This window comes from Coturnix japonica, chromosome 3 (genome assembly GCF_001577835.2).
Source record: "Coturnix japonica isolate 7356 chromosome 3, Coturnix japonica 2.1, whole genome shotgun sequence".
Classification (NCBI taxonomy): Eukaryota; Metazoa; Chordata; class Aves; order Galliformes; family Phasianidae; genus Coturnix; species Coturnix japonica.
The window spans coordinates 11953137-11968702 of NC_029518.1; the positions used below are offsets into that span (position 1 = coordinate 11953137).

Consider the following 15566-nt stretch of genomic DNA (forward strand, 5'->3'; position numbering starts at 1 on the left):
TATAAGTACTGAAAAAAAGAGTGCTGCACTCCTTTCGTCACTGTTTCCTGTGAGGGTCTCTTTTCTGTTAAGCCTCAGGTCTCTGAAATCACTCCCTCTGATTTTTTTAGGCCTAATGCTATGCTGTGGAGCCCATGTAATGCCATGAGAGAATTCCAGATGACTTTCAGTAGGAGTGTGTCAGGCCTGTTAATAAGTGAAGCTCTGATTCTCTCTTGATTAGTTCTTTATCTTCAGATCATAATATTAAAAGCTAGGGGGAGATGAAAGATAATCTTTTTGTAGCTCTTTTTCAGTTAGTTTTCACACTGACAGGTTAGGCAGCAATGAAAGTATAAACTGCCTTCACTCGTCCCATCTGTTCTCATCCAGCCTGTCACTGTACCCTGTATGAAGTACGTGGTGCAAGTTCTTTGTTTGCAAGACAAAGAAATAAATGAGTGTTGCTCATCTGATGTTACATGAAGCTAATGAAATATTGATCACATGCTTCACCACATTCACAGCAAATAAAAGGAATTTGCATTTGGAAATACTTATGTCATCTGTAACTGGGAGACAACTCTTCTGAAGGTGCTATCTCAGCGTCGCTAAGGTATTGCTGCAACTTTTAGGAAGGCAAATAGAAGGTGAACATTAAATGGAAAGCAAAATGATCTCTGAGGCAGAGACTGGAGAGTTGCATGCATTGTGAGCCTGATGGAGAAACATCTGGATTTCAAAGCTGCTAGCTGAGTTCAGTGCTGCTTACTGTAAGGAAGGGTAATCTGCACAAAGAATGTTTAAGAGCATGAAACCCCTGTTCCAAAGCAGTGTGAGGCTGCTGAAATCCCTAGGGTCACGCAGGGGGAATTCCTATACAAGAAATCAATTGGTTCAGTTGGAATAAACCTTGGTTCTGTTTCCTTGCCTGGCCTTGCTCAGCTGTGGTTAAATGAGGAAAGCGGATGATAGCCATCTGGTAATCTTGCTGTTGACAGGCTCGGGTGGGGAGTCCTGGCTTGTCCTCTTAACCAGTGCCACCTGCATGGACAAGTTGAGCATTTGGGAAGAGAAATGGAATGTTCCACAGTTTAGAAAAGGTACAGCAAGATGGCTATTCTGCCACTGACTGCTACTGGGAGAGAACCTGCAGCAGTCAGTCTGTTTGCTCATCTCCCCCATGCTCTTGACTCAGACCAACAAATTACCCATCATGAAAGAGAGAGATTTTTTTTTTCAGTAATTAATCAAATCCATCAAGAAAGACTTCCCAGGTACAGCTTGTATTTTATGGTTCAGACCAAAAATCTGACTATTACACTAAAACCTTTGATTTGATATGGGAGACCTGGCACAGGAGAGCTTCGTGCTGCTGCTCTGTATCTACCACTGTCACCACAGGTGGTTCCAGTAATTCAGTGATCTTTGCTCCTGTAGGTAGAGGATTCGGAGCCACACCACAACCAAGTCACACTTAAAACTCTGAATGTCTAAATCAGAAATCTTTTCCACAGCAGGCAGTAGGCAGCTGCTAATGAAGCCAGTGTGCTCAATTACTGTCATAGATGTAGGTTACTAAGGTTTTCCTGTTCGTGCTAATAGATATTTATTCTTTTCAATCAGACCTTAATTCCTATAATAGTAGCAAAAACAGAGCTCCATGCTTAATACGTTCTTTTAAGCTAAATGTTGCTACTGCATACTGATACCTATCACCTTGGTCTCAGCTCTCTGACTACATTTTGGGTTAATGCACTAAACAATACAGACATTAGATAAATAGAGTTTATTTAGAATTTAATATTCAGTTGTAAATGAAATGTGTTACTTATTTTTCAGTGTCCGTATACATATGCTTTGTTACATGTTTATCCATAACACCAGAAAAAGTACTGAGCTGTAGTTACCCAAGCTACTGTTTCTATTGGTACAAACACAACTTTATTACTCATGTGTAGCTCTTCCTAACTTTCTGAAGCTACTTACCTCCATTGAAAGTATTTCAGAATCTGTTAGTCGTGCCTAACTTTTCCATTAACTTCTGCCCATCACTTCTAATAAATTACTATTCAGGTTCCTACAAATAAGGTATTTTCACCACTGTCATAACGATTTCAGATGCAGTTGCCCTCTAGGATACACTCCATTTTGTCTCTGTCATGTCTCTAACGCCATAATTTGGTACTGCATTAAGAAAAGCTGCGTTACATTTTCTAGGCAATACCTAGAGCAGCATAAGTGGCCTAATCTTTTTCCATGAGAGTGTAAGGGAAACTGTTGATCACAGCCTGAACCTCTGATTAACCATCTGAGGCAAGTGGTAAGTCAGCTGTGGGAGCACAGGTGAAGGTAATTCAGTTTTGCTCCTGGAAGGGGGTGGTGCTTGACTCTACCTCTCCCAGACCCCATTTAAGAGCTGACCACCACTAAGGGAGCATTTCTTTCTGGAGATTGTTTCTTTGTTGAGTTTGTGTGGTGAGCCACAACATTGGTGAGCACCTATCTTGAAGGCCTCAGAGTTGGTAAGTTCTTTTCCTTAGTTACCTTCTGGCTATTTATTTCTATGTTTGTAGTATTCCAACTGTACGTTAAACTTGTATTATTTCAACCATACAATGCCATACTTGTATTATTTCCACCATACAGAGAGAAATATGGTTGCTGGGTAAATGTGTGATGTATTCCTCTGTGAACAAGTGACAGTTCTGGGTAGGGAGACCCTCCAAAGTTCCTGTCATTTAAGTGATGTTATGATGCTGTTTCTGGGGGCATTACACAGAGCACTTGCTTTGACAGTTTGTTATAACAAATTGCCTGAGTCATTGAACAGTAACAAAGTCCGCTATGCAAGTTTTACTTTACTCAGTGCATAAGACAAAACAGAATCCATCACAACAGTTGGGAATAAAGCACATACAAACACCAGTGCTTTTTCCTTAAGCTTTGCTACCATGTAACGTGCCTTGGGTGCAGGAGACATGAGAGCATCTACCATAGCATCTACAACCTCGTTGCCGTTTGTGCTTCCTTTGCTGAGAATGTTGTTGAAAAAGTCTGCCCGCTCCTGAACGTATTCCTTATTGTAAACTGCCTTTTCCTCTTCGCTGAGTTCACTCCAGATCTGTTCCGCACTGACTGGGGGCTGAATTTTTGTAGATCGTGCGTAATTTCCCGGCTGAATAATACAGACCTAAAAGCAAGATGTGAGACTTAGCAAAGTGCAGTCAGTTGTTCTGAACTCAGTTAAATACCAAATGCAGTAAAACAGATACAAAGTTTCTCATGAACAGATCTCTTCTGGAAAATGCTGCTTTGTGGGAATTTCAACCTTGACAACTTTACTGAAATCAAGTGTATTCCCATGAAACTTTTGCCATTGCAGAGGTGCTTTATTCTGGCTTCCTCATTTCACTCTGATTGTTACGTGTTCATTCCTTCAGAGAATGCAGCCATGCATCCTTATATATACAGAATGCTTAGTGGTATCAATGTTATGATAGTTAGGAGGCAAATTATTTTGGTGTAACTTTAATGTCTCCAGTGTGGAATGCCTGGAGGTTTTTCTCTCGGTGGCAAATGTTGCAGTTGGTGATTTATTTATTTATTTATTTTGTCCATTTGGGACAGAAGGAAATGAGCAATTCCTGAGGGAAGAAATGTCATTTTCCCCAAGTCGGGGAAAAGAAAAAGAAATGGGTTTATCGATACAAGTACAGAAGAGGCCAGAGGTGCTGCTCCGGAGGTTGCACTGAAGTATTAACAGATTTCTGTGCACACAGATTTAAATTCAAAGTGGACAAACTCTTTGCTGCTCAGCCTGTTTCCTTTGCATGTATTATTCTGCTGTTCTGCTGACTTCTGGGGAATTGCAGAGCAAGCTTAGCACTTCCAATGTGCATGCTCTGCCTGGAATACCTCAGCTAGCAGCTGCCTTGTTAAAACTGTCTGTAGATATGCAGCACTCAAAACTCCATGGCATTTAACTGACCTGATTTCTAAAGACTATTAGCACAATGTGAAGAAAAATGGTGCTGAGCCATATAAAAGACTTTAGGATTTGACAGATATTCTTTGGGAATCTGTGTTAATTTATAACTCTAATGCCCCCAATCTGCCATCCAGCTCATCTGCCAGGGGTGCAGCAGTGCTGCCACGTGCCAGCCTGTCTGCCTGCATAGCCACCAGTGCTCTGCAGCCTGTAGCACCCAGCAGAAGGGATGCAGGTAGCCTCCCCCTTGCCCCAAGTCAGACTGGGAATGTCTCATGCTGTCTTTGGTAGGTTTGCCACAGGGCATCTCTCAGTCCCCTTGCTTTAGACTCTTCAGAATTGCCTAATATTAGCCAAAATAATGTCAGTAGTAAAAATCCTATGTATATTTTAAAGAAAGGGGCCATTCAAAACTTCATGTTTTGCAGCTACATGAAGTTGGCTAGGAGATATTAAGATTTATTTCCCCTTTCCTCATTTTCTTTAGCCTTTTTTCTAGTGGCAGACGTACACTGTTTCCTGTAGGTAGCCAGCTTGCCAGAATTCAATGGGACCAAGCCATGATGCCATCTGTTCCTTGCCACCTCTGGGCAACCATCTCCTGAAAGCAAAATGGGAGTAGCAGAGCAGGAGAGAGGAGCACTGGGAAGAGGGAGCTTATCTTCTGCAGGGTAGATTCTGAGGCAAAGGCCAATAAACGCCATGCATACAGTGAGAAACACAGAAGTAATTCTCATAGATACACCTGAAGTGTTTGTCAGCCTGATCTACTGTGTTGTGTGTTGAGGTTATTCCGGGGGTGGGGGAACAGTAAAAATCCTAGAGCCACTACAGCAGTTAACCTGTTAAACTAAGCTCTTCCATCCATTTGAGATTATCCTCAGCTAATCAGTTCAAATCCTCATCATGCTGTGTGGCATTAGGATGTGTGAAATCACTTGCATTTTATATTTATCTGAGAGGGACAGCTGATAGAAGCATAGCTGTAATTTCTTCTAATACAAAGCTTATGAACAATGCTCTAAGTCTGTATATGTAAAAGAATATACAGAGGTAAATTCTCTAGGGAATACTTCCAGTGTTTTAGAAGAGTATTTCAGCAGTAGAGTGACTATGAGGAAAAAGCCCTGTGAAGCTACTCCATGATCTTAACTTCAGGTCTGACTCTAAGTGTTAGGTACAGCACTAAGAGCACTCTTACAGACTTCTCTTAGGTCAAGAGAATAAAAAATCACTCTGCATGAATACTGCCTCTTGCAGAGTTGCTATTCCCAGAAATAGGGAGGAGCTTTTAAGCATTGATGTGGGAGAGGAAAAACTCTTCTGGTAGGTGGCAAGCCTTCATTTTTTGCTGCACAGTGCTCAGACCTGGGCTCTTTGCTCTTGCAGGTGTGAAAGTTTCCATTGCTTCATAATGTTAAAAGTTACTGTTAAAAGCATGGCACTGTTCAGGCAAGCATGTCTCAAGGCTTTTTCACTATAGAGGATGTGGAGAAAGGGTGCAAGTTGCAGCATTGTCAGAAAGATGGTGTGCTACCCCACGTTTCACAGAGCTGCAACCACCACCCAGCTCTGCTGCCTGCTGTTATTTCCAGCCCACTAATTACCCACAGAGGAGCCACCTCTTGCCAGGGGAAAGCTGCATCCATGGCTTCCAGGGTGCTGCTTTCATTGCCATCCCCTTTGTATGTATGTATGCAACTTGCCTTGTGTAAAATTAGACAGTAATACACAGACAAAAACAGTGTTTGAAATAGCAGGAAGCTTCACAGAGCAGCTATTTATTACATCACTTACCTGGACACCAAACTTCTTCATTTCCAGTCTTAGTGCATCACAAAATTTTTCAATAGCTGCTTTGGTCATAGAATAAATGCCATTTCCCAGAGTAAAATAGGCAATAATGCTGGACATGAAAACAATGCGTCCTGAAAAGAAAATAGTGCAAATAACAAAACTTTTCACTCTTGATCTTCTAAATAGAATTGATTGCCTGAGTCTTAGGAATTGTAATTAAGGTAGCATTTAGCACAATGTTGTTTTACAACATGCAAAAGCTGTGCTGTGTGAATGTGTGGTCCCAGCAAAACTGTGCACTGAGCTCTGTAAAGCAGGTATCATCATGCAAGCAGCTTCCTTCCATCTAGTGACACGCTCTGGACCAGACTGGGGATGACAGATTCCCAATGTGCTGCTTATTCCGCTTGAGACAATTGACTCAGGTAACAGAAGATGAAAAAAGATGGCAACAGAGCACTCGCTTAAGATCTTTAGACTGAAAAACAGCAATGAAAGACTGTGCTAGTAATAGGAGAAAGACTGCAGAGCAGTGAAGTGAATGATTTTCCTTTTGGGGGCTACGTGACTACTAATATCGTTTATGGCTATGTGACTTCTAATACTATTTATTCTGTGCTAATGATGTCTGCGCACTGAGTTCCAGCTTAAAACTGCACATAAACCCATAATCAGATTGTACAGGGACAAGCTTTACCAGAGAAAGGTGACTTGACAAAATGTGTGCAGTCTTACACAGCTGTGCTGTGATTTGTCATCTGTGCTGCCTTTTTTCCCCTTTTCTAAGGAATGCAGGCAGGCATTAAATGCACAGAGTTCTGATTTGAGGCTTTGGGCTGTGGTCTGATTCCACTGTTTATTTGTCAGCTTCCACCAGACAATCACACCATATAGTAACAAATATGTGTATGTGGTATGTGTATGTGTCAATATATATTCATATCAGAGGTGAGAGAGATAATATCCTCATAGCTAGCAATTTAGAAAACACAGTACCATCCCTATTACTGCCACAGATGCAGAGAACATCTGGGCACCAGATCTGACCAAATGGTACGGGCTTCTGGGCTACCAGGAGGGTATCATGGGAATGCAGTGAAATCTGTCATTCTGGATTAGGTCCCCTGACTTCTTACAGAGTGTCTGGGATAGGTCTCATATCCAGTAATGGCAGAATGACAACCAGTGTGCTGATCATGATGCTTTGTCAGCTGGCCTCACCATCAGGAAAAGTTATGTTTTTCCTCTCAGAATCAGATGTTCAGTGCTTGCCTGAAGGGAAATACCCTCCTTTACAAGTATTAATAATCTTGAAGCTCTTCTTGGACAAGTTGCTCATCCTGAAATGGCAGTAAGCCTCTTCCATTGGGACTCAGGCTCTGTGTAAGAGATGGTAGGATAACCTTTCCCTTCTTGATCCACTAACTAAGCAGTTTGGAGCATGCACCCAGAATAGGGGACACACTGTTTAAATTTCCTCTTTGCCTGAGCTAAATGAAACCCAGTTTTCCCAAGAGAATGCTGGAAGTTCCCATGGAGCTTTAGAGCATCATAAAGTTTTAGCAGTACACAGGACATCAGAGAAAGAAACTGATGTCTCCTTGTGTAATGGCCATGTAACGCATTTGCTGTTTCTCACTCTGTATGCAATAGCACATTCTCTTACAAAAATTTCCAGCATGCAGTATTTAGAGGTTGCTCTTTTCTTCCATCAAAATATCAGCCAAAGGCATCCAAGAAGAAAGAAGCAAAGTAGGAAAAAAGTGGATGCTTTTATCTTACCAGCATTTTGTGTAACAGTGATATCTGGGGATTCCATACAAGAGCTAGCCCTGAAATGCTTGATGCTCTACATACACAGTAGAGGGAATCCTTGCCTTAAAGAGCTTACAATTGAAATAGACAAGCTCAGCAAAGTGAGGAGAAAGGATATGACTGTCTTTGTTTTCCAAATGCAGATGGAGAAGGAACAAACTGCAAAGCAATTGAGACATTCTGCAATGCTGTAGAGAGCTATTCAAGCCATTTCTCATTAGAAGCAAGGGCAAAGCACATGCACATGGAGGTTCATGCTACAGCATTTATCCCATTTGATACCATGCATCTCTGTACAACACTTTTTCACATACGTGGGGTTTTCTGCCCAAGGTCACAGAGAAGATCTTGTCAAGCTGGACTGAAGTGGCTGTTTCTCTGTTCACCTCTGTATGATCAGTCTTCCTCTCCTAAATGCCACACAGTAAAACAGTAAAGCCTACATTAAAGAAGTTAAGCAGGAGTTGACTGGATCTTTGTCTCCTGATTGTCAGTGCTGACAAAATGTTGCCTGGGCTTCATAATCTGCTGGAAGCATTTATTATTATTATTACTCTTTGTTTTCAGCCAAATGCTGAGATAAATTTATTGTTTGTAAATTTTATTTTTTCCTTATGTATTGCAAAGGCAGAATCTTTAAGGGTTGTTTCCTTCTTAGGATTTCACCATCTTCCTAGGGTCATTTAGGCCACACAGAAGGAAGCTGTCATTTCAGTTCAGTGAAAGACAATTAAGGCTTCTTTTATAGGTGCTTACATTACCCTGATTATAGTAATCTAATTATTCTACAACTCCAAATAACAGTGGATTAGCATTACCCTTGTATTTCCTCAGAAGAGGAAGAAATGCCAGGGTTGTCCTGATGCTCCCAAGAAGATTCACATCCGCAAACTTCTCATATTTCTCCATTGACAGCCATCCTGTCTCACCAAATGTGGAGATTCCTGCATTGTTCACGAGCCCCCAAAAACCTAAAGGAGAGAAACACCTTAGCAAGCATTGTTTGCTGAAAAAAATCACCCCCTGGCAACCAAACAACACTGGGGAGCCGTGCCCTTTATAACAACTTTTCAGTTGCATTATCTTTTTGTCTATCCGCTTATAAGTGCAGGAATGTTTTGTTTAATGAAAGGATGTAATTTTGCCCGCTATCTGGACAATGCAAGTCTCAATGCTATTTAATAATCACTCACTTTATAGTCTTCTTAAGTTATTTATGAATAACATGATCTGGGAGACTACTTATTACTGCCAGTGCAGTGTATCATGATATTTTAATTACTTGAATCCCACCATGTGCAATGAGCAGCTTTGTGAAAATTACATTAAGCAGTCTAGAGGCGAAGGGGTAATATTTCCAAGGTGCCTGACTCATTTAGAAGTCTCTGTCTTTTTCAGGGTTTTGAGCTTCAATTCCTTCTGAAGTCAGACACAGCTGGGTACATGGGCACAGCACTGGGTAGAGCAGACAAGTAAGGTCCATGGCTATGGTGTTTTCTGGACTTTCTACCCTTGGCCAGCTCTACTCCCACCTAACAATGGGACTCACAGTAGAAGCCCAGCCCCCTAAAATGCAATAAGATTTCAGCATTTACAAGCAGATCTCTGCAGACAGCAGAGCTTGTTCTGACATAACTACACCAAGCCCTTTAGCCCAAAGCCACAGAATACTTCATGTAAGCATTGTGCAGCACTCAGAACCTTGGTTGCTGGATATGCTTTTTGCTGAAGGGTGGCAGTGCTCACAGATCAGAGCTGACATGCTGACTAAATGCTGATGAAGCCACGCTGACTTGTTCTAGCCTACAGAACACTTTTCTACAGCTGTTTGGTAAAGCAGTAAGTGACACGGTGCTTGTGAAAGCACTGCTGTTTCTGCCCTCAAATCCTAACTTAAAGAGTGTTTTGAGGGTGACCAACAGTGTAATTAAGAAGTACTCAGAGTGGACTGAGAAATAACTAAGTTTGCTGCTTGTTTCTGCTGGCCTTGCCAGTTTTGCTTATGCATTTCTAAGAGATGTCATACATGTCTGTTTGAGGTAAATGATTGTATTCTGATTCCTTCTGCAGGACCTCCAGGTCTAGGTCTCAGGCAAAGCAGTGGGTAACAGTGCCTCTTTCATCCCCTGGACAGAGGAGGGGTGTGTGATACCCCCTGTACCCATGCTGGAAAAGATGGGACCTTTGATTACCCTGGTGAAAGTGCTGCAGAAACCCTTTCGCTGAGCTTTTTTCTTTGTGAACTTCCCCACAAAGTTACTGTGATGGTTTCATTGTATCTTGATCCTTCCACTGCTCTGCCAGGAACTGTTAATACAGGATTTCATTCACAGAAATAGTGAAAGTCGAAATAGACAATTTTTAGAATTACTTTGGAAAGTAGAGCTCTGTAAGCATTCCTAATATATATATTTATATATATATATATAAATACAAAATTGTGCTACATAATGCAACTGGTGCTTAAAGAAACAACGTTGTTTCAGTGATGTCTTATTTGCAGAGCAAAGCACTCAAAATCAGTAATTTACCACATGGAACTTAAATAATTCTGTCCTCCAAAGTGAGTAGACCATCATGTAGTGGTCTATAACACAGCAGGTCCTGACACTGGACCTCTCTCATCACTGTAGATACAGACTGTCTTCTGTCCTACTCAATGTACCTGTCCTTTGTGTTTCCCTCTTTGGCACTGCCCCAGATGTTGATAGGACAGAGAAGAGGAAGCAGACCAAAAAATCAGCCCCTCAAATTCAGCATCCAAGGTATCCTTTTCCCTGCCGCTGCTCTCTTGTCCCAGGTCTTTCCATCATTCTATGGCTTAATTTCCTCTTCTTAAAATGGAACTAACCCCATAGGACTGGCTTCCCTGTGAAATGTTTCACTGGATTAGAGTCCTCTGAGAACTAATTGTCAACATTTTTATACTTGCATGTGATCTGATCTGCAGATGGACAGAGTAGCTGCATACTCCATCTGTTTAGGCTGCAGGTTTCTCTACTCGGGTTTCTTTTTAAATAAGCACAACCCAAACTGAAGTCTGACATCACTGTCAGAGTTGTTCCTTGATCTTCTGAGCTTTACCTTTTCTAATTGAAACAAAAATGTCATTTTGCTTTTGCCACTGCATCCTGCACAGCAAGAGCACTTGTTCCACATACCCCAGAATTCATTAGGTCTTCAGAAATATGTCTGTTGGACTTTAAGTGATTGATTTTCTTTCTCTAAAGTATGAAATACAGAATTTAAATTGCAAGGTAGAAGCTTTCTCTTCAGGTGCTTGCCAGCTTTCCCTCCTGCACTTCAAAGACTCGGGGTGGTTTGTGATAAGGCCAGCCCATGTGTACAAACACGCTGTGTTTGTAGAATAATAGCTCCTTCTTGCTTTTCAGTGGCCAGATCAAAGTCAAGGAGAAATAAATGCTTGAGTTAAAGAGAAACAGACTCTTTTGAGGAAAATATTATGTAAAATGTAAAAAGATACTTTGCTCAGAGTTAGCTCAAAGTATTTCATTTGCCCTCAAGTGAAACGTACTGTTCCTCAGCAGAACGTTCTGACATCTCTAAACGGGAAAAATTCTGAAGTGTTCCCAAAATCTTCTTATCGCTTCTTGTGGTTGAATCAGTTTGCCAAATGCTACCTAAATAATGAGTGGTTCGTTAATGTCGAAAATGTGGCAGTTTTCAGCACAGAATCAGATACGATTTCAGAACCAGGGTCTAGCCAGCTGCAGGAGTCCTTGTCATGTTCAACAGGATTCCTGGGGAAAATCCAGGGGGCTGTCTGCAATGCAGAAATATAGTGGCCATAAAAAGGCCTGGGAAGATCTGTGCAACTGCTGAAAGTCTTCTGGTCAGAATATCAGTGGTGTGGTCCTTGGTAGAACTTAATGTGAATCTCTGATAACTAGAGCTAGTCAATTCACTGCCTCCTAGAAGGACAGGGCGTACATGAGATTAAACAAAATAGCTGAAGAGACATCACATTGCCTCTGAGTGTCTATGCACAGACACATGAAGAAAAAGCAGCTGATGATTTGATCTGGAGGCAAAAATTGTTCAGACTGTCATAACAGAGCTCAGTTCAGGACACAGTTTAGGAAGAGGAGTGTCAGACTGTACTACAGCAGGCAGGAGAGAAATAAACTGGAAGGCAGAAAGAGATCTTCGCTGATCTCTGCGTTAAGAAAATGGATTCTGAGGACAAAGATTAAGAGAGATAGCAGAGGATCTAAAGAATCACTTTAGGAAACCTAACTTAAGATTAGTGAGGCATTCAGGAGAGCACTGGCTCTCAAATAACCTTCCAGATAATTACTGCTTCAAAGGATGTTGGCCAAAAAGCACATATCCAAAGTCTGTATTTAGACCTGAGAGATACCTGATATTCTTTCCAGAAGCTCTTATTAAAGTGTTCTTCCTGTTCAAGTCAGTGAAGCTGTGTGTTTCTAGAGCACATGTTTCTGTCTGTGTTCACATGTCAGGCGCCTGCATAAAGACGATATCTCAGTTCAACCACATATTCCAAATTGAAATGTGTGTTTTCGATTTCGCTGAACTTTGGAGTTTCTTATTGCAAAAATGGCAGGCTGTTTCCTGAAGGATCCCAATACTAATGGAAACAAGCCAAATGGAGCAGAGCGTGATGCCAGCTTCCTACTGAAAAATGCAGAGAGGGAGCAAACGAATTTGCTTGAGGGAAATGTGGGGTGTCCATCGTAACAGGTCAACTGAGACTCCTGCGTTTCAGATTTGTACTCTCTAGAGTCACCGTCCATTCCTCCAGATGTTATGCTGTGGTTGTCTTCATTGTGAGAATGAGTCTATTTATGTATGATGTCTGGGCTAAATGATGGTACCAACAGCCTACTGCAAGGATTCTATGAACAGGAAATCTTAATTAAGGGGTGAACGGTATTTGATAACCTAGGAGTGGAAGGTAAGACCAAAATGAATGTCCCTCTCTTCCATGATGCCATCTATTCAGAACAGGAAAGGATGAGAAATCATGTTTTAAATAGAAGAAAATCCAAAAAGTACTGATTTTTCTGTAGTTTCTGAGAGAATCAGCAAACCATCAAACTGTTTAGCTGTTTTAGTTGGAAATTTAAGTTTGGAAGTTCTGTAGAAATGTGTTGCATTAAACCCAGAGGTAGATGAAGTTATTCCTTTTTGAGCATTTTGGAATGATACAGGAGCATTTTACTGATCTCAACTTAGATTCTAGCGTGCCAGTAAGACATATTTAAAATCATTTTTACTTGTATGGGACTGACCATAGTAAAGAAAAGAAACAGCTCCTAAACAAATCCTAGTGACTCAGGGGACAAAGGCTTCTCTCAGTTTCTGCTGGGATTCTTTGAGTAGAATTACCCTGAGCTGAGGAAGGGGAAGGCAGAGACAGCTGAATTCAGCAGGATTTACAAACTGGAAGGTATGCAGAGCACTTCCAGTAACTGTTTTAAAGGTGAATGATTTCATAGCTTTTAAAATAAGCTAATCTAGGTTTCAGTGTTGTTGTAAATCACACTGATTGACTTTCAACACCACCCACTGAATTTCTGCATCACTTTGTACAGTTTTCTTCCTATATATAATATATAGTTTCATATTTTCTTGCTGACAAATGCCTATTTTAGGCATTCTACCGGACTCACCATCTACCCTATGTTCTCCCTAGTGCTAATATCAGACACATACTAGATTTTCAGTTTGGTTAGTCTCATGCTGTAGGGCCCTGGATGCTCCATGATCCACTGGATAAAACTCACTGCAGAGTTCCTTCTCCAGTGGGACATTAAGGCACAGGTAATTTCAGAATATAAATGAAAAAAATGAGTTGTTCTTGCAGTGGAAAAAACCAACAATCCACTTTAAAAACAATCTTTGGCCCGAATGTAAATAAATTATTGTCTTTATCAAATAAAATGGTTCACTTAAGAGTTAACTGTCAGCTGAATTGTTATGCTGGAACTATTTTTATAAGCTACCAAGGGAAATATATCTATTTTTAGAGGTGCCAAGATGGAACAGTCCTTCTGAAATCTTTCATTTGAAGACTCTATATAAGTAGAGCGTCCTCACGGTTTCATTACAATTGAGATAAAAATATTTTATAATTGTGTTTTATAAATAATGAAGACAACTTGTAGCATTTGCTCCATTAACCCCAGGTATTAAAATAGCTCCTTTGCTCCTTCTTAATAAATGTAAGGAAGATTACTTGATAATAGGGAGTTTTCCCAAATGGTGTATGTTCCATCTGCTTCTGCAAAGTTACATTTTCTTGTCTGCCTTTGCAACATGACCCTCGTGTTGCTGCAGTCCAAAAGCAACAAAAAAATATCTCCAACTCTCTGCTTTATGTGTATGTGCCTGACTGAAAAACCCTCTCTGCATACACAGTGTGTGAACAGGATGTGCATTTCAACACCAACTGTGCTCAAGTGTCCCCTTCCGTAAGAACTGGTGGGATCTGCCTTGAGCTGAAGGCATGTCCATGTGCCTACAAGCAGCAAGGGTAACCAGCAAGTTCATGCTGAGCTGTGGACTCAAGAGTCTGCATGCTTGCACAAACACAACCATCAGAATTACAGGATAAATTAACTTATCTGTAACCCAGAGTTTCAGGTGCCCCAGTCCTTGTGCCCCATCTGGCCTCTAAGAGCTTTTGTGGGTCATCTGCGATGTGCCTGCAGCTTGGGAAGGAGCCTGAGAGAGGAAGGCTCTGCCTCTTAATCAGATAAGGTCAAGATCAACCATAAATACATGGACTTAATAAGGAGCATTGAGGCTTTTTCTTTCTCCACTTCTCATTTCATCCCCTTCCCAAGGTGCTAATGAATGAGGCAGGCAGAGACCTTGTATGTGAAGCTATTTCTGCATGCAGGAACTGTTGGTCTGTAATTGAGGGTATAGTCTGCGCCGGGAGTGTGTGTGCACTGAGCCACGTGCATCCTCAGCAGCACACTGGGTCCTTCTGCCTGCCAGCCCTAACTATGAAACACTATAAACACGGCCCTTCTACACACACTGCCACAGCGGGGCACTGTACCAGTACTAACCGCAGTAAGCACCGCTAATAGCCGCGCTCCCCAGCAGCGAGAAGTTGCAGCCGCAGCGCTCGGGCAGCAGTGCCGGCTCCCTCCGAGCCCCGCGGTCCCGGCCCGCCGCCCGCCGGCCACGGAGCGGGGTTCCCACCGCGCCGCCCGCCGCTCACCTGTGTCGGGCAGGTGTCTGAGCACCAGCTCCTTGGCGGCCAGCACGTCGCGGCCGCGGGTGACATCGAGCCGCAGGACGCGCATCCGCCCGGCGTCCGCCGCCGCCTCCCGCTGCAGCCGCCGCGCCCCCTCGCCGCCGGGGCAGAGGCAGCCGGCGAACACGGTGAAGCCGAGGCGGTGCAGGCGCAGCGCCAGCAGGTGCCCGAAGCCGCTGTCGCAGCCGGTGATGAGCACGGCCCGGCCGGCCGGCTCCAGTGCAGCCGCCTCCCGCCGCCGCCGCCGCGCTAGGAGCAGCAGCGGCAGCAGCAGCAGCGGCAGGAGAGGGACCGCGGCCCACATACCTGCCCGCCGCCGCGCCGTGCGGGCCCGCCGAGCTGGAGGGCGGTAAACGGCCCCCGCTACCCCTCCCCGGCTGCCGCAGGCACCGCCCCTCCAGCCGCCGGCACGGGGAAGCCCGGGGCTTGGCGGGGCGAGCTGCCGAGGTGCGCGCCCGCAAGACACCGCGGGGGGACGGATAATTCCCCACCCTGGGAATTCCTGCTTGCTTTGAGGTAGCACGGTGCCCCAGTCAGAAGCGAGCTGCATTGTGCCGAGTGGTATCCTGGCTTGTCTCAGAAATAGTGCGACCAGCAGCATCAGGGAGGTAACTGTCCCACTGTACTGCACTGGTGAGGCCACAACTTGAGTACTTTGTTCTGTTTTGGGCCTCGCTCTGCAGTCTCCTATGAGTAAAATGACACGGTGGAAAGAACCAGACGCCTTCA

The 15566-nt window shown here is 43.1% G+C and overlaps 2 protein-coding genes across 5 annotated transcripts in view; one reads left to right on the forward strand and one right to left on the reverse strand.

The window, feature by feature from the left end:
- Positions 1-15566, forward strand: part of PAK5 (p21 (RAC1) activated kinase 5) — a 143307-nt gene that overhangs the window by 2435 nt on the left and 125306 nt on the right. The gene's annotated exons all lie outside the window — the stretch shown is intronic.
- On the reverse strand, positions 1754-15167 carry LOC107310937 (D-beta-hydroxybutyrate dehydrogenase, mitochondrial-like). The gene is made up of 4 exons (XM_015857056.2): positions 14802-15167; positions 8401-8553; positions 5768-5898; positions 1754-3172 (listed from the first exon to the last, which is right to left on the reverse strand). Exons 1-4 carry the CDS (start codon positions 15139-15141, stop codon positions 2825-2827), a joined length of 972 nt encoding a protein of 323 aa, XP_015712542.1. The 5' UTR covers positions 15142-15167; the 3' UTR covers positions 1754-2824.